At 37.7% G+C, this 21,973-nt stretch overlaps 2 protein-coding genes across 2 annotated transcripts in view; one reads left to right on the top strand and one right to left on the bottom strand.

The window, feature by feature from the left end:
- Positions 1 to 258: 258 nt before the first annotated feature.
- Positions 259 to 21,973, bottom strand: part of LOC139121252 (insulin-like peptide receptor) — a gene marked incomplete in the record, with an annotated part of 39,453 nt that continues 17,738 nt past the window's right edge. The window contains 16 exon segments of the mRNA XM_070685980.1: positions 259 to 4,109; positions 4,959 to 5,093; positions 6,181 to 6,310; positions 6,798 to 6,957; positions 7,484 to 7,616; positions 8,022 to 8,229; positions 8,868 to 8,935; positions 10,670 to 10,965; positions 12,486 to 12,715; positions 13,898 to 14,280; positions 16,488 to 16,665; positions 17,782 to 17,952; positions 18,078 to 18,289; positions 18,945 to 19,068; positions 19,616 to 19,830; positions 20,414 to 20,549. Of these exon segments, the coding sequence (XP_070542081.1) occupies positions 3,743 to 4,109; positions 4,959 to 5,093; positions 6,181 to 6,310; positions 6,798 to 6,957; positions 7,484 to 7,616; positions 8,022 to 8,229; positions 8,868 to 8,935; positions 10,670 to 10,965; positions 12,486 to 12,715; positions 13,898 to 14,280; positions 16,488 to 16,665; positions 17,782 to 17,952; positions 18,078 to 18,289; positions 18,945 to 19,068; positions 19,616 to 19,830; positions 20,414 to 20,549 (3,146 nt within the window).
- Positions 10,881 to 21,973, top strand: part of LOC139121253 (uncharacterized) — a 76,491-nt gene continuing 65,398 nt past the window's right edge. The window contains exon 1 of the mRNA XM_070685983.1: positions 10,881 to 11,021. The gene's annotated coding sequence lies outside the window, so the exon portion shown is untranslated. The remainder of the gene's footprint in view (positions 11,022 to 21,973) is intronic.

The raw sequence follows: 21,973 nt of genomic DNA, 5'->3' as shown, positions 1-21,973 counted from the left end.
GGTCACCCATTTATTCAGTATCTTTCAACATGTCAAACAATGTAAGTAGTATCTTGCATCAAACAAAATTCATGAAAAATGGTTAACTTTGTCCCTTTAAGTTTAGTTATTCAATAATTTTTGTTTTGATATTTACATGCCCACAGACAGCAAGTCTGTACAGAAAACTAAAGTCAGTCTGCCATGTGTATGGCACATGTACACGTCGCACAGCCAGTCTCTGCCTGATACACACCACAATTCACTGAACCAAGGCAATTATGAATGTTTCAAATACTATTTTATTCTTGGCTTGCATATTTTTCAACAAAATACATTTACATGATGCTAGAGCTGTACCATATAGACAGACGGTCACAAAAAATAAATCAACAGACCAAGTGGGCAGGGTAAAACTATGCGCAGGCAATTTACATAGCAAACTATTGGCAGTAGAAATATATTTCTGGCAAGGAGGGGGAAATAAGATAGACATTGGAAAATTTTACACCACACTTTTGTACAAGAACATTTGAGCAGTAAATAATAGTCAAAATCTGAGAGAAAATAAGTAGGTTTTGCCCATGTAAGCCATTCAAATATATAAAAAAAAACAATATTTTGACCCCTGAAAATACAATCTTGTTTAAATAGCTTTGGTAAAGATGCACTGTAAAGTGTACAACCTGAAGTACTCTAAGACTATAATTCTGAAAATGGAAGAGTTGGTAACACAGAATTTTTATAAAACTTTAAAGTTCCCAGAGGCAAGACATAATTGCTCTCATCCCTGTTTCCATGACGAATCAAAAGTGGCACATTTACAAAGAAAAGCCACTTGGAGAAGGCAGGATGAAAACTGTCTTGACAACATGCGCCTTGTCATCATGAGTTTCTCCCAAGAACATCAGAATCTTGGAAAACTTCAAAATGCACAGATTTTCAAAAACTTGAGAGATCTTCAATAAATACAGCAGCTGAATACAGAAGAGAAATTTTTAGGCACAAAAATCATAACACAACCATCCTGATAATGTTAAACCTATCCTCCGTAGCTTTGGTTTATTTGTTGAACTGAGGTAACTTGGGAAAGGGGAAGAGATTCAGGTAATGGAAACAGTTGACATCTCAGTGTTGGTGAATAGTTTTAACCCTTTGAGTGCTGTAATTTTTCCAACCAAAATTTTAGTGCAACTTTTTACAATTTTGTATGAATTTTTCTCTAATGTTTTGATAATTTTGGATCAAATGAACATCACATTTTATCAGTTACAGTTTTTTATCAAAATTTTGCCAAGAATCTGAAAAAAATTGACTCAGGCATATTTTATAAAGGCGACAAAATTTGACTTTGGTGCTCAAAGGGTTTACTGCAAATTTCCTGATATTCATCTGAAAAGTTTTGTCATGGAGGTACACCTCCAGGCAATTACTAATCTGCATTTCATCAAAAATATGTCTAATATCTGTCCTGCTTGTAGCTTGGCCACCAAATTAGGTAAACTACATTGAAAATTGCTAGACTTGATCCCTCCATAAATAAATTGAAAGGGTTAGGAAAAATACCCAGCAAGTCAGTGATACTTCTGTACAATGATTCTACACAATCGGTCTCTGAATACTAGTATTAACTTTGCAAAACCCTCACAACACATCACAGATGCTGAATTTCAGTTCAACTTTTGGAGACTACATTTACACTACGAGGAGCAAAAAGGCATATTGTTCAGGGAACCTATCTGTCAACTCTGGGCTATTTCAAACAATTTAATGCATTTATGGTAAACAAAAATAAAACCGATTCTATGTGTCTTGTCTTTTCACTTTGCCTGGAATTCTCTGTTCATTATGACATAGTGCAACACTGACCAATCTTACGTGTGACCTTTCACCCCTGATGGTTCACTAGTTCATTTCAATCAGTGCTTCTTCATATTTTAAATTTTTTGTAAATTTCTTTTTTAATTCAGAGACCAATGGGACTATACAACAAAATTGCTGTTTATATTTCATTTAGAACCCTGTTTCACAAAAATTCTCTAAAAAGTGAGACTTTACATCTGCCTTCATCAATAAGCCACTACTGACCATATTAGCATACTTGAAATACTAAACTGATCATTTTAACCCCTTGAGTGCTGTAATTGTTCTCAGCAAAATTTTAGTGCAACATTTTCACCAACTTTTATGAATTTTTCTGTAATTTTTTGATAATTTTGGACCAAATGGATATCACATTTCATTGGCTACAGTTTGTAATCAAAACTTTGACAAAAATCTGAAGAAAATTGACAGGAGCATATTTTCTAAAGGTGACAAACATTGACTTAGGCACTCAAAGGGTTAAATAGAGACAAAGGCAAGAGTTGATTCAACCCGTTCACCCCTAATTCCCTGTAGACAGGTCCACAATCACTGATGATAGCAATGGGTATGGGCCAATCCATGGTGGTGAATGGTTAAATCTGTGAATGCATTGACTAGTTGCTTCCTTTATTAGACCAATTTCCAGACACATGAATTGCTTCTCCCAAAAAGTATTTTTTGTTTGTAAACAAAACAAGCATGAAGACACCAAGCATACCCGGAATGAAACAAAAGTAGAATCCACAAAAGAAGGTACTGCAAGTGCTTAAAAAATGTTCAGAAAATTCATGGACTGAAATCAAAATGAAATTCTTGTTTAACTATGTAAGGTTTGGACAAAATATCACAAATACCAAATCTATTGCTTGTTTTCCCAAGTGAAGTATTTGCCAATATACAGAATAAACCTACCCAATTTATGTGTTCAATCTTTCACTCTCAATTCTGAATTGTCAGCAGGAGGAATATGATGAAATTTGTGAAATTAAAAAAATAAGTACAGAATTCTTGAAAAGTGTTCAATTTTATACCTTTTTAATCCTTTTTTGTCTTGAACATTTCATACAAATGCAAACACGTATAGCTGTATGAGCCAAACAGAATCTATCCACATCAAGAATTACAAACAACTGGAAAAACACCGGACACAGATCTCCAAAAAAGAGGACCAACTTGAAAGAGTCAGCAACTGTGAAAATGGAATAGCTGAAATGAATCATAATTGAATAAGAAGACAGACAGCTGTTGATATTGCACTCTCTTAGTATAGGAACAACTATCCTGTCTTGGAAAGAGGTTGAAGGCAAGGCACCTGGTCCCATAATTCCTGAAAATTCCTAACCCTAAAAGGAAATTTCACGAGACCAAGAATCATACAACACTATAAAAGACTTGCACAATAACCTGCAATGTAAACATGACAGTATATCTCATCAATATTTACAAACATCTGGACATATTTACATGGGAAAAAATGAAAACGCAAAAACAGAAAAATTCCACGTTTTGAGGTTTATGAGGTTTTTGCAGCACAAACATCACACTACAGTCAGAATACTCAATAAATTATTGCTTACATGTGACGCCAAGTGACCCATGAATTTTACAATTGTAATATTAACTTTCTTCAACTCCAAAGGTATTCAGAAAAAATAACATCTCTCCGTTCATAAATTTTTAAGCATTCTTCATAATAACGAAAAAAATTGCAAATTCAGTATAAATAGACGTTTACATCTACATTTTTGGGGGAGTGACTCTGGTACACAATATTCCTTCGTTTAATTTTCAGAAAATCTTTCTGAAAAGTGAACATCAACTGTATAAATATATATATACGTTTCAATATATGTACCATTACTAACAGGAATTTTTGCATCTAAATTGCTGAATCATATCAGCACGTCGTGCATTTTGGCACTTTAACAGCCACACCGTTCAGCAAGCCATTTTTATGAACATGTGAATAATCAACAGGCACAGGGTCATCGGTTCTTCTACTCTCTGCCGTGCTGGGATTTTCAACGCTGGGTGCCGCTGTCGCATTGCTGTGATCAAATTCTGGCTCTACGTCCAACATTAGTGGAATGGATTCTTCCAGCTTGTGGCTGTCTTTGATTCGATGCCGCTCATCGCTGTGGTAAAATGCCACGTTTTTGAATTGTGGTGAAAGTTCATTGTTAGATTCTAAGTTTTCTATGAGATCTAGGAAAGATGGCCTCATTTTGGGGTTATACCGCCAGCACATCGTCATCAAACCAAATCTGTTGAGCAAAAGAAAACAGAGAAATGGATGAAATCACAGAAGAGATGCGTTGACTTTTTCTTCCTAAAGAAGACGAAAGAAGCCTCTTGGATTCCTCTAATCACATCTTTCAAAAATTCATGAAATGCTAACAAAGGAGAAGAACTTTAGAACACCCTTGCACAACTAAGATGCAATCATTTTATTCCTATGGTTCACAAATACAAGAAGGATTAAAATTCCTTTCACACTGTGGTTTAACCTTCCTGCTATAACACTTTGAGAATCTGATCTTGCATAATCGACAGCTGTTCACCCCTTACATCCAGACATAGTTGAAAGTTTACTTGAAATTTTTGATGAACTTGCAGATAAAACTCTCTTCTATAAGATCCATGTGATTTGACATGTCATCAACTCAGTGTCCCTCAAGTATAAATATGGATGTTTACTTTGAACTACTGAAATTACAAGGATCAATGACAAAATTTCTAACTTAAATATCATTTACATTTTTGAATCTTTACAAAACTGCCAATCAGCCATATAATAGCCTCAGTTTCAGAATCCTTAAGTTGCTGTGAATTATCAAAATACACAAATCAGCTATGACCTTCTAGGCTCTTCACATTGGCCAAAATTATCTGTCAGAAAATCTTTCTGATTAGAAGTATCACCGTCATATTTATGATATTACTTTTTGAATATTGGCATAATTGGTAATTTCATTCACAAGCACACTAGATCATGCAGATATCCTGAACTTTTTCTCTCAATCGAAACACATCTATTCTGAAAAGTGTGAGCCAATGTTTATTACTTTTCAGTTTTTTCATACAACTACAAAGATTTCATTGTTGGTACTTACAGTCTCTCCGGACACCCAGTTGGCTTGTCAAGTGAGTTTCCATCTATGACATACTTTAAAACTTGTTCATTGGTTAAACCCTGATACGGCTGTTCAGCCAACGTGGCCATCTCCCACAGCACCACGCCATATGACCTGGGGATGAATGTATAGGACATAATGCTTTAAAGAATGCTCACAATGTATTTTGAATATCATTATGGTATTGCAGACCTCTACAGATGTGTTAATGTAAGATGCAATTTGGCTCAAATAAATGACAATATTATATTTACTCATCTAAGTAGATATGAGATAGGCACAATATTCAAAATGACTCATTCTTATGCCACTAGACATTTCCATTGCTTGCTAGATGCTGTGTCTGTGCAGAGTTTTCATGATAAACTTCATCAAAAGAAACAGCACATGCAAATGCCGACATATTCTAATATAATCCTTATTATAACATGCTTAGCTGGAATCCGGCAATCTGATTGGCTGGAGCTGGTGTTTATATTCTCAACAAGAAGACCTGCGCGCCGCATAACATTTTTGAGCTCGCGCAAATTTCGAACGCCAACTTGAAGAGCTCAACGGCCATAATGTTGAACAAGTCTATGGCGTCAGATTGATTTTGATTGTTAAATTTTAGTCTAGTGCAGCTTGACGAACCAACAAATGAAGAGTTTCTGTAAGCAGCGGAGGCTATGTAACAACAACATAATTTTTAAAGGTTTTTTGAACGTTTTTTGTGGTAATCGATGTCTAATCACGATATTGATTTGTTGCGTACCGTATTTTATGAATATTCAACTGTGCACCCGCGCGCGTTCTGAAACGTTCTTTTTTTGCGTGCGTTCTGAAACGTTCTTTTTTAGCTCCTGAACTCTCGTTCCAACTTCGGCCCTAAATAACGACATTGTCCACTTGCTTTTAACTTTAGCACATTATAATGAGGTTATAAACGGTGCACTCGGGTATTTGGTTGCGGATATAAGACCTCTGGGGTGAAAATTAGCATATTTTGATGATAATAATCACCTCGCTTCGCTCGGTGATCATTTCCCGCCAAATATGCTAATTTTCACCCCAGAGGTCTTGTATCTGCAACCAAATACCCTCGCTTGCCGTTTATAACCTCTAAAAACACCTGTTCTTTCTTGACCTTTTGAACATCTGGACAGAATACAGATAACATTATTTGTCAGAAATCCATCTCAGCATGGAGCTAAATACTCACCATACATCTGAGAGACTTGTGAATACACCATCTTTTAATGATTCTGGTGCCATCCACCTGACAGGTAACAATCCTTTTCCTCCTTTTCTATAGTAATCTGTTTCATAAATATCCCTCGTCATACCAAAATCTGCCGGTCAGAAATTCAGATCAAGACATCAATATCATATACCTTTTTCCATGAACACGTCAAAAATAATAAATGACGAAAGTGGTGAAATTTATTATTTTTTTTACAAACTCCAGTTGTAAGTTAGCAAACAGCAGATTCACTGGAGATGTGGCATACATCCTTCCATTTGATGCTGGTGGTTTGTCTGTTTTGCTTTAAAATTATGAAATATTACAAGACGTAGTTATCAGGAATGACAACATCCCATCAAAAAAAATATGACAAAGCTTGTTTTTCCAAAATCCCAAAATTACACTAAAAATAGGCTTAATTTCTGATGCCTTTGCTAATTTGACTATCTCAAGGAGGTTTTCCTTGATCTTGACCAGCAGCAATATTGCGGAATTGGTCATTACTTGATGAAATTCCTACAAGTTAGAAATATTATGGTCATAACAATAAGATTGTACCAAACTCAACTTGACTAAAGGAACATCAATTTTACCTCCTATTTTCACTGTGCCCTCTAGTGAAACCATACAATTTCTTGCTGCTAAATCTCTATGCACAAATTTTTGAGCGGCTAGGTAAGCCATTCCGTCTGCAATTTCTCCTGCAATCTGAAGTATGTCAGCAACAGTAGGGGGTTGTCTTCCTTCATTGTCCTGTCATTGAAATGAATTCATGGATAAATGAATCAATGGGTTGAGTCAATGAATGAAGGTGTGAGTGAGAAATATAAATAAATATCACCAAGCACAATCAGAATATCACAAGAAAATTCGTATTTAAATTTTGAAAGTCTGAAATTTTAAAATGTTCTGCTAGGTTATCTATGAAATTATACACATGAAGTGAACAGATGGTTTTAAATAACAGCAACAAAAATTCCTGGTGACTGTGTAATTGAATCACAGCTGTATTTGGAAAAGGTAGAAAATGCTTGTCTGTGCTGGGAATTGACTATATTGGAAGTTGCAATCGTCCATCTTTGGAGAAGCTCTGCTCAATAGGTTCTATGATTTCAAAGTATTACACTCAGCAATCTTTGACAAAGTGACCAAACAGTCTTGCCCTCTGACCTTTGGCCTGACATTCCCTAATGATGATTGTGGACACACTGACAACAGACCCACAACTCAACATTACTGCACAACAAAACTGTCGGCAGATACAGAAACTTATACTTACAGGTTCATCTGGTCTGTGTGACCTCAGCCAATTCTTAAGGTCACCCTGTGCCATTAATTCCATGACTACTAATGTTGGCTGTCCTTTGGAAACAACTCCAAGCAGACGGACAACATGGTTGCAATTGAATGCTCTGTGAACAATAACAAAATTGTCCAACTCAGTATACACCGCAATAACAAACTCAATCACTCCAAAGGCAGCAACAGGATGACAATAACATGGTGCCAGACTAAAGGCATGCATGGGTAGAGTTCATCCCCATATCCCATGGAATAATACTGCCACCCATATCCCATCTCCGATCAAAAATCTTTTCATTCATTGCTGCAACTTATTTTTGTCAGAGTATTTTCTTTGAATTACTGCTTAAATATGTCAAAAACTCAATCTTTGAGAAAACGACAAAGAAGAATTCTGGACAAGCTGATCATACATACATATTATCACCTGTGTCAAACTTCTAAATCCATTGAAACATTTTCTCGGGAAACTGATGAATTTTCATCTTTTTCACTGTAAAAATACAACCACTTACTTCATCACAGATGCCTCATTCAAGAATTCAATCCTGTCACGTATTGACGCATTTTCATTGACTGTTTTGATAGCCACTTTAATTTTGCCCTCTGCTTCATAGATATCTTTAGCTTCTCCTTCGTACACCATTCCAAATGACCCTTGACCTAGCTCCCTGATCAGCAGGATCTTCTCTCTGGGTACCTCCCATTCATCTGGTACATACACTGTGAAAACAGTGACACGTACAGTTATTGTCTATGCAGTGTTCTTCACAGCTTTGAAAATCAGAGGGAGGTATATGTACATAATCATACATGATTTGTGTATCCTTTTGTTACGCAAATGTACTATTTGTTTGATTATTAACATATGAATAGACTGCTCAAAAATCAGAGGGGTGGCCCATCCTTTAAAATCCCTTTGTAGAGAACTCTGGTATGTATTTAGAATACCTTAAATTATTGAGCAACATCAGAAGTGTTACTGGTATTTCTGTAAAGATTCACTTGCATGTAGGTCAAACTGGAACTTTACAATGCTGTGCAAAGTTTTGGGCAAATGACATGAAAGAGCGAAACTTGTTGGATGTAGATATTAAATCTCATGAACATAGGAGGTCCACAATTGGGACCCCTAAGGAAGTGGGTTTTCATTCCTCACTCCATTGCATCCATTTTTGCTTTACTGTGCTCAGATTTTACTTGTAAGACTTTTGGTGAAATCCTGCTTTTGTCCATGGTATAGCTTGGTGTCTACTTTTAATGTGCACATATGTTGTTCCGCATTTAAAATTTTTGAACAATTCTATGAGCTCAAATGCCAGTAATGGTGTGATGTTAAGAACACAGTTGTGACAACTTACTATCGCTTGGACTCATGTACTCTGGATTGTATGATGCATACAGTACGCCATTGAGAGGGCTGTTGTTCCTGTGGAAAACATGACACATGCCAGTTTCAGTTGTTTTGAAGAATTGAGGATCTTTATATGAGCAGTATTTTTGCAAAAGCTGTTATGTTGAGCACATTGAAGAAGCCGAATTCTTGGATAACTGTAATGGCCTAAATTCAACAAACACATTAAAAACTGCTGTTGTGCGGCTAAACTGTACTGTAATATGCATAGATCCCTTCACTGTCAACCAACAAGTTGAATACCATTCTTCTAACAAATTCATTATTGAGAAAAACAAATATTACAATGTCTGTATAAGATGGTTACCGGTAACTGGATCTCACTTTTTTTTAAGGAAATACATGCTTTGAAACATAAAGTTTCAAATGTTTACTGTCAGTAATTTGAACTTGACACCTATTTCAGCAATTTATTGTCTTTCTGGGAAATTCAAAACGTAATATCCACACTGGATTTTGGTACTTGAAAACTTTCATTTAGGGGAGGGAGGTGTTCAAGCTCAAACAAAATCAGTTTCTTGCGGCATGTATCTGTTCTACTTATTACCGGTTCCTGAGCATCATAGAGTGTTTACTCTGCATCTTCATTGAAAGGGGCACTTTGTGCCCTATTCATCAAAATTAGGGGGCAGACTTGACATTTTAGGGGGCAGTTTTGATGTTGATTTTGCCTTCCTCGGAAGTGCTTCCCAAATGTCATTACGATCGTCACAGAGTTCAGTTGTGTCGTCTATGTCGCATGAAGCACCTATACTATCATCAACATCATGATGTTTGTCAGCCTGTGATGTACTCAGCTGCTCTCCATCTTCTGTTGATTTGTCACCCACAGGTTTGCCTGACTCAGAATTTGACATATTTGTTACTCTGGACATGATTCGGTGCAAATTTGAAGGTTTAAATCCATGAAAATATGCGGAAATCAAACGATTGCATTTCATTACCATCGAGATCCTCACTGCTGCAAACCTACACCATGCTAAAGCTTGAATTTTCCATAATCCTGTCATTGACACAGTGTTTCAGCGTCTGTTTTCAAACTTAACTGGCATCATAAAACATGAACATAAAATTGCACTGGTATCCATGGAGACTGAACCGCACGTCGATGGCTGTTCTTTTGGATGCATATACGCCACGCCATGCACATCACCAAAGCTGTATGACAGGCGATACTTTGTTTTTTTTCGAGGGAGCATTGTAACTACAAACAATAGCAAATTCACAGTTCACTACACTATGCGCTTGAGCAAGGTCACTCCCCATAAGTGGCATGTATCAACCTCATATGTATAGACGACTTTGCTTGCTGTGATTTCTGTGCGATTTCCTCACTATCACAAACTTTTTCACTATGGCTCGAAATGTCTGCTCAGACATAAACACTGGCATTTTGTGTATAACCTTACAGTATTAGGGTTTCTCAAATAAACTACGTTGTGTCAGTATTAAGAAACAAACTTTACCATATCACAAAAAATCACCAGTCCCAATGGCTGGCTGACGTTGTGGAGGGGGGTTTAAAGGTATACAGTCACCTGTAATCTAAATATGCCAATATATGGTCAAAGGGGCGTTCCTTGGTATTCAAAATGCCCATGCGAGGGCGCTGTTTTTAAAAAGCGGCCACCTGCTTAAAATCTGCGATTGGTTAGATTTTCTCTTTCCATGGTAACTGTGGCAAAATTGGAACAGGTGACAGTATACCTTTAAAGCATAAAAGAATAATATAATATTAACTTGACATACCGTTTCCTTAAAGCTCTGAACAAGGCACCGGATATGATAACAATCAACACTATCACTGCTGCCAGAGAGACACCAATGATAATATACAAATTGGTACTTGCGATGACAGGCACTACTGAAGGTGGCAAGACTTCCTCCGACATGACAAAATACACTGGTGCAGTCCAGGTGCCGTTACCGGCCAGAGATGATGTACGAACACGCATAGAGTAGTTGCCTGGGGCCAGTCCTTCCAGAAGGTATCCTTTGTTAGCCCTGTATTCTTTGTGTGGGATACAATGGATGGTTTCCGGCGGCTGTACAAGGAAAGAAGAAACCAGTGACAAGGATTAGAGGCTGAGAAACTAAAGAGGTAGGATATACACCACCAAAGAAATGTCAATGTTATTGATATAATTGGACTGTCATGGGACTTAGAGTGACTGGGCATGAACTTTCACAAGAAATTCCTTATCTAGACACCTAACTTATGCTTGCTGTAAAAATAACGTTGAGTTTCCACAACTCCATACTTCTTTTACAGTTTGAATTTTTCAAATGTAAATCTTGTCAATCTTTAGTTGTGACTCTGCACCTTAGCTATGAGCTATATAATTTGCATACCAGAGTTCAGTAAACTGTGACATTATTATTCAGATTGTAAAAGACATATCTTTCTCTAAGACCTTGATCAAAGCATAGACCCTAGGGTCTAAGATCAAAGTGAACTACATATGCACAAAGAGTACCTTTGTACCGTGGAAGATTCCCTGTACAAAGAGAGGGGTTGGAAGATTTGACTACTCAAAAACAATTGACACAGTTCACTTTAAAACTTTTCCTGCCAGACAGTATCATTTCCCCATCGGCAAACTCAGTGAAAAGCGGTATTGAGCCAAAACCATACATATTTCCACCCATTTGGCTTGGTCTGTTCCAACAGCTTTTGTCCATAAAAATCATGTTTACAGTATCTGTGATTTCAGGGGTCTTCGAATGTTCAATTTTTTGTTAAATGCACCAAATGGGACATATTGTGCTTCACTAGTTTTAACGAACTTGACCTGATGGTGAAATATGAACTTGGCAGGAAAAGGATGAAAGTACTATGTACCTTGAAAGGTCAAGGGTCACTGTGGAAAGTTTGGAAGTAGAGAAACAAATTTCTGACATTTACCGATATTTGAAATCGAAAATGGCCACAATCTCTGTGTTAACTCCATGGAGAAAAATAAAAATTTCAATTTCAAAAAAATTAAGTAAAAATTTTTCTTACTCTAAGTGCTTTCAAATGAGCCCTAAAAGTGGTAGATCAGAAAAGAATTGTAAAAAAATTGAGGGTCTGAATATCTGTCCCCGAGGCCCATTCTATCTTATGGACATACCAACTCTGTCAGCTTTATGTACGACTGAATTTACTATAAACTTGACAAAATTTTCAAAGGAAAACAAATGAGAAGGACAACCAATGAGAGAACCAGGAATTGCAACTTTTCAATGAAACTGGGGGGGGGGGGGGGGGGGGGGGGGCAGCACAAAGATCACATTGCAGATAAATTTTCATTGGCATATCAGAAGTATAACACTTTGAGCACTGTAATTTTTTCCCCCGCCAAAATTTTAGTGTAACATTTTACCAATTTTTATGAATTTTTCTCTATTTTTTTTATAATTTTGGACCAAACGAATATCACATTGCATTGGCTACATTTTTTTTCTCAAAATTTCGGCAAAAATCTGAGAAAAATTGAACGCGGTTTATTTTATAAAGGGGACAAAAATAGACTTTGGCGCTCAAAGGGTTAATGTTATAATTACGTGTCCGTACTGAACCTACCTCATATAGTATTTCTTTACCATCCATGCTGCTGGTTTCCGTTATATCGCCTTGCCCAACCACTCTACTCCTTCCCCCTTCATCATTGAGCAGAGCATATGCTATTTCATGGAAAATGACCAAGCCGTTGGGATCTGCAGGTTCTTGCCACTGGACTAACACCTCCCTGTTGTGAGTTCTGTTATTCAGAACAGTGGCTGTTACGTTTCCTGGGATATTATCAGCAGATGCTGAAAAAGACAACAAAAAGATGTCATCATTTCTCCTATCTGATAGACCCATCAACTTGTACAGAACCAAACCAAAGTCGTATCATGATTGACAGATGTGTTGGTACGAATAGTGACAACGTCTTTCTTTGCAAGTCATTCTTTCAATGACACATAAACACAGATGATGGCTTGACTGTGCGCAGTGAAAACAATATCACATGTCAGCTTTTTCAAGAGGATATATATCAATTGAACAGCAATGCAAACTGTCTATTATTATACACCTGCGTCTGTAACCTATGGAGTTTTCCTGTTCACTAAGTTCCAATATCAGAGGACAAAGAGTCAAATAACTTGGTGTTATTGGTAACTATTTGACCTTATAACATAACACCTTCATGCCGGCATAGGGGGACGGGATCAAGAGAGGATTTTATATTTTTTACAAAAAATATACATCTACACATTCAGTACTTCACACAGAGAATAATAGCCAGTCCAAAGCCTGTGAATTTTAGTGAAATTATGCTGCTGAATTACAATTTCTACCACATGCACTGGGCTGCTTGTGATCACCTGACGCAGTGAGCGAGGGGCATCCCAAAACACTTTCATTTCGAAGTTTTCAGGTGAAATTGGACTACAAGGTGTATAATAATAAGGTTATTCACAAAATACCAGAATTTATGTCCTCGTACATCATATGCTTTGGTATTGTCCAAGACCCAATGCCTCCATTGTCGATGTACTCGGGCATAAATTCTCAATTTTGTGAAAAACCTTATCTTATTTGATTTGCACGGCTTTGTGCAAAAAAACTCTACTGTTCTGTTGCAAAGCCTGTCATTTCAACATTTTCCAAGTCAGTCAACTACCAATAACAAACATGTTGAAAAAACAGACTCGCACACACTGATTTCAAAGTTTTTAATGTCCCATTCCCGAAAAAAAGCATGTGAAAATTGGAGCGAGCACTTGCCCAAATGTTATCTCTGTGTAAAAGTTATATTGAAAGTCAGGGATGGGAACTTAAATAAGCATCAGCACAACTGTGGAGAACTACAGAAAAGTGATTCATTTGTTGGGGGGAGGGGAGTACCATTGTCTCATTTTCGGCAAAAGAACACGACCAGCAAAAAATTATTTTTCTTGCATGTGACCTTGCAGGCTTTCTTTTTTCCCAAACTAGTAATCACTTACCATCTGGAAGAGTTCTTGCATTTGCCACAGCGATAGCACTACAGTTTTCGTCATTGCAAGCCCTCAATTCGATGGAATACTCCGTGAAATGCTTCAGATCTGTAAGAGATAGCTCTGTCTTGAAGTAGACCACGGCCACAAATGGAACCTCATTTTTCTCAGTAGTTCCATTTGGCTGTGTTGTGGTGTTGACTGGATTAAGCCCGCTTGAAGGGGTTGTGGTGTGCACATCCACTTTGAGTGACTGATTACTTGGTGTGATGTATGCAGTGTCATCCAACATGCTTCTTGTTGTTACTGACTCACGAAAATCAGACTGGAAGCCACGTCCTGATTCACTGTCTCTCCTTAACCTTTCCAGTTGCTCTCCAGCAGGAATTGGTCTGCAAGAACAAGATCCGTTCGATAAATACATTTGTTCCCCAGACTTTTGCATCCTTCTTTTGATTACAAATAATACAAGGTATGTATTGCCACAAAATGAACATTTCTGGCTCCCACTTCACCTCAACAAAACACACATGCCAAACATCAAAGTGATAAAATTAGTGGTTCTGAAGAAAAGTCGAAAATACTGATTTTCACAAAAAAAGCTCAAAAAGTGACCATAAAATGATTCGATCAGAAAAGCAAAAAGTCACTTTGAGATATTTGCCAAAGTGACCATCCCACCAGTGGTCCCTCTAAGGTTTTGAGTAAGTGAGCAACTTCAGGGTTCATACACTTCAAGTAAATCAAAATTCAAGGACTTTCCAGGAGTTTTTTTGCCATTTTCCGGGAGTATTTGTGGTTGAAAAATGCCATTTTCCAGGAGTGTTTGCACGATAAAGCTTGCGATTTTAATGAGCATCATACACTAATTTTTTCAAAAACCTTTTTTCAAAAGTTTTTATTGTCCACGAAACTTCAGCCCATAAAACATCATTTTGCTGACAAATGCAGTCAATGACGAGTGGACAGGTTTTGACGATGACGACATCTTGAATAACATTGCTGACGGCTGAGACAGTTGCGAGTTACGAGTGTGGTGTCGGGAAAGATAAACTCGGGGAAGGCTTAGAATTAGTTGATGACTTTATATTTGATGAAGATCGAGCAAAGAAATCATTAATTTTTTATTTACTTGCTCCTGTTTCTTCCTACCAGAGCTCGATGTTTTGCTCCTTTAGCATTTCAAAGCCCAGCGTACCATGCAGTGTGTTCCTGGCGTTATATGGCCTCCCAGTCTACAGCCCTGCTAAGGTCCATAGACATGCGTTCCCGATTTGGACCGCACACAAAAAACTACTTTTCTAACTACTTTTGGCCGAAATCAACTCGATTCCAATCTATGCCTACCCAAATCACTCAACCGCTCACAGGCTGTAAAAAAGAACTGTTCGCATGACATCCAAAACCATTTGTTTGCTGGCGATGCACGGTCAAGGGCCCAAGGGCCGGCGATAACTCACATGAATGTATCGGATGTCGAGCCACGGGAACATGGAGCATCATATGCAGGCCATGGAGGTAGTACTACCTCCATGCGCAGGGCTAGGCTTTTCCATACATCGAAAGTCTTTTCACAAAGTTTGCATCTTGCCGCAAATTTATGTTGTGCCCGCTCCAGCCATCCTATGTACTCGGGCTGTTTCAACCAATGGTCTCTGAATAAACACTTTCCAGGAGGCATTGCTGTGACTGATGACCCGAACAAGCTTTAAATTTCAACACGGTCCCTCCACAAGCAACTCATGCCTACTTCGATGTCACTGTACGTGCGTGCAAAACCGTGGATAACGGAATACACAACATGGTCTCCCTCACGCTAGTGCAAGGGTACCCCTTTACGACATTATAAGAAACAGTACTACGCTCTCCAAATTTTGTCTCAGGAGGGCTCCCCACCTGTCGCAAAACATCTTTTCGCATTTTACGATTTTGACGTTCGACAATTATACTGTTTGACGTTCGCCCTTACGATCTGGCTGTTCTCGACCGTGTGCGATCGTAACTAATGATTTTCCAGGAGTTTCCAGGAGTAAATTTTGATTTTCCAGGAGTTTCCAGGAGTGGTTTTAAATTCCAGGACTTTCCAGGACTTTCCAGGAGCGTACGAACCCTGAACTTAGGCTTTGGTGCCCTCTACACATGGCAGCCACTTTTCGTCTTCCCTATATATGCTGATTTATCTTTATTTTATCTATTTGAGTTGCGTAAATTCGGTCACATGGTCACAATGTCCCCTGAACACATACGTGTATCATGTGTTGGTAGCAACTGTACCACCAACGAGTGCTAAAACTCAAAACACAGGAGCAAAATTGGCCCTGAGATCACACCGTTCGCCCCGAGTTTTGATGTTTACCGTTACCAAAACTAGTACTAATCGCAATGACTGAAACTACTAAAGTTGTGCAAAATATGAAATAAGACTGCGAGAACAGTTGGAGACACTAAGTTATTAGCACACAAATAAAACTCAGCAGGAACATTGCATCTCACCAAATTTCAAAAAAGTTACTGAAGGGTTTCCGACATACTTCCGTTCACAGCATCACATTATTCTCTAGAGCCGTAATATCGTTTACCATGGAGCAAAAGTTCTTACCTATGGACATACACACTGTTATGAAGGAAGTTTTCAAATTCTTTCCTCATTAGAGCTTCCTCCTCTTCTATCAGTAGCTGTTTTTCATCTTTTGGACAAGCACAGCAACCATCCGTGAAATTGCTTGGTTTGTCAGTGGTGCCTTGGTCGCTGGGTTCAGGGGGACGTAGCTCAAATTCTGACATGTACAGAACACAGAAGTTCATTAAAAAATATGATAAACTAATTCACCGTTATAAACGGTACGTGAGGGTACTGGAAGTGGATATAAAACTTTGCTAAACATGCTAATTTTCCCATAATAAAATGACAAAAGATGGTCAGTTACAGTTGCTTTTTCAAAATTGAGACAGGGATTACACCTGCATGTTCTAGGGCCCTTGTTCAACGATGTCCTAGAACATGTCATTGAGAGTGCAAAGCACTTGTGCGAACACTCTCTGCTCATGAAGCACTTACTGCTCACCGGCAACATCCTTCCAGTGTAAATAGATCAAAATTGCCAGAGGCTGTCAGTCACAACATTGAATTTTTTGGAACATCAAAATCAGCAAATTGCAAAATGGATGGTCTTTATGCAGGGAATAGCTAAGTGGAAGTATTAAAACAGATGACTAATTTACAAAATAGTTTGATTCAGGTAAAACAAACTCTGCTGTCAATATCCTCTAAACAACCTACCATTTCTGAATCAAATTATTTTTCATTCTACAGAAGTACATGAAGGTAATATGCACCATATTTTCAAGTTTGCTAATATTTTGCAAAAATGTTAAATCATTGTCTTTCATAATAAAGAATACAAAGCCAAGGTCACTTTGCAGACTTTGGAACTGAAAAATAAATTGCTGAAAATTTACTGATATTTGTGATTCTAGATGGCTACCATATCCTCTCTCAACACCAAGGGTAAAGACTAAAGTTTTTCATTTTCTTTTAGAAAGACTGTGAGAACTTCAGTTACTCCACAGACAAGAAAAAAATCACAACAATTAACCCTTTGAGCGCCACAGTCAATTTTTGTCACCTTCACAAATTGTAACCAAGAAAATTTTTTTCAGATATTTTCCAGTTTTGATCATAAACTGTAGCCAATAAAAAGTGATATCCATTTAGAGCAAAACTGTCACAAAAATTACAAAAAACTTCATAAAAATTGCTAAATTTTGAACTATAATTTTGGCGGGAAAAATTACAGCACTCAAAGGGTTAATGTTAAGCCAAACTGTTGATACTCCTCTGTCCTGGGTCATCGCGTTTCAGTTGAATGTAACATAAGGCAGTATATTCTTACCTCGATCACAATAATCTCTGAGTTCAAAGAGCTCCACTTCTTCTCCCTCTTCCCAATAGTACACGTAGTAATGTGTGACGTTTCCGTTTGGCTTGGACGGTGGATCCCACAGCAGCAGTAGCTCTGTCGGTGATTTGGGAATCACTCTGATATTTGTTGGTGGGGTAGGAACTTGTTGGAGAGGAGCAAAGACAGCAATTAGAGAAATTGTGGAATGAAATTTATAAGTAAATCCACTATTTTACAAGTCTGCAAGTCTCTACAGACAAATTTGAAATACAGGGGATTCCACCTACCATCTTGAAGTGTCTTGACATACATAATGTCGCTCTTTGCTCCTTGAGAAGACTCTGCAATAGTGTATGCTTTCACAATGATGGCATATTGAGTCCATGGTTCAAGATCAGTAAGGACTGTGGTGGTCTCATCTGCTCGCACATCCTGTCTTTGCCACACAATACTCCCACAGGCATCCTGCCCATCAAACTCTGTGATGTTCCTCTCCGGTCTGCAAAAGTACAGATAGACAAAGTCTAAAATCTCCCTCGCACATGTCCATTATACTCCACTGTTATCAAGAACTCTTCACAATGTATTATGATGCTGTGTTATTTTACCCAAAATTGTACCTTAAAATATTACTATTACATGCCTGATATATCGAACGTCGCGCACTCCATAGGATTCTATGGTAACTTGTTGATAATGTCGCAATCGCACAGTCATCATTTGACTGAACATGAACCGGAACTATTTTCAACTTTACAACTTTGGGATTTAAAAATGATCAAAGTACATGTTTTACATAGGAAAGCCAGGTTTAACTTTGCAAGAAGAATTGATAAACAGCATAACAGTGATTTTGAATATATCAATACAACAATTGACTATGAAAATCATTCTCTTTTTTATATATTTTCATCTAACATGGAAATAATGCATATGATTGCCTTTTGCAAATATACCAAAACATTTGGAGTGAAAACTAGGTGAGAGAGGTATGTGATAAAAAAAATTGTAGCCCACACAAGGGAATATGTGCCTGAGGATGGGGGAACCATTTGCCCGACGTCAGGAGGGCAAATGGGAGCATTTGCCGGACATGAGGAAGGCAAATGTTCCATTTGCCCAAAGTCTATCATATATGATATCAGCACACTTACGCCACTCTCCAAGACACTTGGTAACTCAGCAAGTCTCTCTCATCAGGAAGATCAACTCTCGACCATAAGAGTAATATCAAGGTCTTTTCAGGCTTGGTAAATACTCTCAATTTTTTGGTTTCACCTAAAGAAGAAAGCAAGTGGTGAATAATAACCTTGATTAGCTTTCAAAGTTGTTTCCAATGAAGTGCCGTAATATATCTGTTGTATGTTAAATCCTTTCATAAGAAGCTACCTGTATAATTGATCTGACTTTCGATAGGGAATTATGGTGCTAGACATGAATGTAGGAACTTGATTCGAAATGACAGCTGATAAATTTTGTGTTTAATATTGACGATGTCCTTTATCCTCTGATTTCGATAATTAAATCTAGGGTTATGTAAGACCTCTGCTACCAGAAATTGGAATGAAAGATTTTCCAACAAATTTGTCAAAATATGGATTAACCTGTTCAACCTGATTCATTGTGAACAGGTCTACAATCACCATTATCACCTATTTGCGTGGACCAAAACATGGAGGTGAAAGGGTTCAATTTCCGAACCAATCATACACAAGTGTGGTTTTGTTTTTCTCCATCTATCACTGTGTGGTGTCAGAGTTGGTCATAGCCTTTCAAATGACGATAAACAGGCAACGCAAAAAACTAGGTGGAAACTTTTACTTACATCCGACTTGGTCTCCATTGGTGGTCCTTGAGATATCCAACTTATCATGGTGTACACTCAGGTTTAATCGTGATTCAAACTCCCAGATTTGGTTCAGACATAGCTTGGGGTTGAAGTGGAAGAATAGCTTGCCTCTGCCAACGGTCAAATTCTTGTAAGAGTCCCAGTCAAACAGATGTTGAAGATTTTGATTGTCAAGAATATAGATTGCATACCTGCGATGTTACAAAAATGGTTTTAAAATTTCTATTTCAAATACTTGAACATCTATTAATAATACAAATTTTTGTCTCACCTCAGCTCTCTGCAGTGAAATTGTTACAACCTAAAAATCAGAGTTAAGAGCTCAGGCTCTAGTTTCTTATTGTCGTTAAAATGTACATTCTGTAAAACACATAATCCTATTCCCATTTGGACCAATCAAGCTGTCTGTCACCGACTGCCATCATGACCAGTCTTTGTGCCCGAGGAGGTTCAATACACATGATTTGATTGGTCCATTTTGATTTTTGTCTTTTGATAGCAAAGATGATCCAAGCTATATATACTCTGTTTCATTTGCATAATGGATGAAGCATGCTTCACAATTTAAGAATCTGTGATAATTTTACATTCATATGAACAGAAACTTCATGTTTGCTACGGTTGAGTTTCACTGAGCAGACATACAACATCCATGGCCGAGGATAAAAGTTGAACTTGTAAATACAACAAGGTTGGGTCATCAACGCACGTTCTTTACACACTGATAACATTTCAGCATTAAAGATAGGGAGGCAAATTGTATCTTCAACTCACCCATTGTAAAGTTCTCTGCCACCAATCCGTCTTAGATTCTTCAAAAAGGTCAATGACACCACAGGATAGGAATGACTGATCTCAATGTAGTCCACCACTTCTTCAATCATTTTCAAATTCTCTTCCAATTCAGCAACAACATTACCTGCCACGTTATCGATGAGAAGACAGTATTATTTCATGGAAACAGAGACTGAGAAGGGATTCGTTTGTATGAAATTTGAAGAAGCTGAATGCTTGGCCAGTAAAAAGCCACTGTCAGATTACAGTAATTAGTGGGTTTTCTATTTAACTTTGAAAACAACTTACCATTAAATTACCAGATTTTGATTTAATGCCCCTAGTTGGAATGTTCAGTAAGATAAGTTTTCCAGCCTTTTAACAAAATCAAATTACAGCAACCTAGTGTTGTGGAGTGACTGGACCATTGATCTTTTGTCATGTTACATTCAAATGTTACCATCAGGTCAGATTTGATAAAACATTTGAGACATTAACATTCAACAATGACTTGAATATTTGAAGAACCCTGAATATATAGATACTGTAAACATGATTGTTACTAAAACCTACCTTTACATTATGTGTCAAGAGGGTGAAAATACGTAATAGTTTTTGGTTCAATACTGCTTTTTAGTGACTGGGCAGATGGAGAAGAGACAGGCCTGGCTGTCCAAGGTTGATATCTGCCATGGGTGATAGCCATCAATGGTCATGATCACAAAACAGCCCAGACCATGACAACTGGTGAGATTTGAGCCCATATATGGCCATGACCACCAAGGCAGCCCAGGCAATATAGCCATCAATGATCATGATCGTGACATCTGTGAGGCTATCATAACACTTCCTGGAAGGTGTTGGCTTCATTGTGGAATTTCAACTTTTAAGAACTGAAATTTACACTTACTTCCCCCATGTATACTAATCTTCAAGATACCGTCGATGACCGTACATCCACGCAACATTTGAGCTGCACCAACTGAATCAATATTTATGCCTTCACACACTGAGAGAGAGAGAGAGATGGTTTAAATATTGCAATGCTGTTTATCATCATACATCAATGGAACAAACAGCACATATGGAAGACTGTCGCTTTATTAGCAATGTGGTGGTCATTAAACATGCAAAAAAATTCAGCAAGCGCTATGATTTTGACAGCCAAATTTCCACACTACTTGCATCGCTTCCGGTGACACAAAGTTGAAATATTTCTCAACTAAATCAAGTGACAAGTACTCGGACATCTTTTACAAGCAACCTAGCGGCCTATATAGCTCCACTGTGATATTAAAGATAATTACGGTAATAAGTGTGGTTGGTTCATCCATATGGATGGGAAAGTCCAACCTGAGATGATTAGCATACATCAGTGCCAGCTGTGACTGCTGGCATACTTTTGCCTAAGTACTGTAATTTAACCATAGCTAAACTGTCCAGACAAAGGTTTTGTTTGACCAAAAAACTGGCCAAAATTCCCGAAAAATAAAGTATGCATAAATATAAGTATCATAATTTCAACAAATCTGAATCGGATCATCCCTACAATCCTGCATA

This window comes from Ptychodera flava, chromosome 21 (assembly GCF_041260155.1).
Source record: "Ptychodera flava strain L36383 chromosome 21, AS_Pfla_20210202, whole genome shotgun sequence".
In the NCBI taxonomy this organism is placed as follows: Eukaryota; Metazoa; Hemichordata; class Enteropneusta; family Ptychoderidae; genus Ptychodera; species Ptychodera flava.
This window is presented reverse-complemented; position numbering and strand designations above follow the sequence as displayed.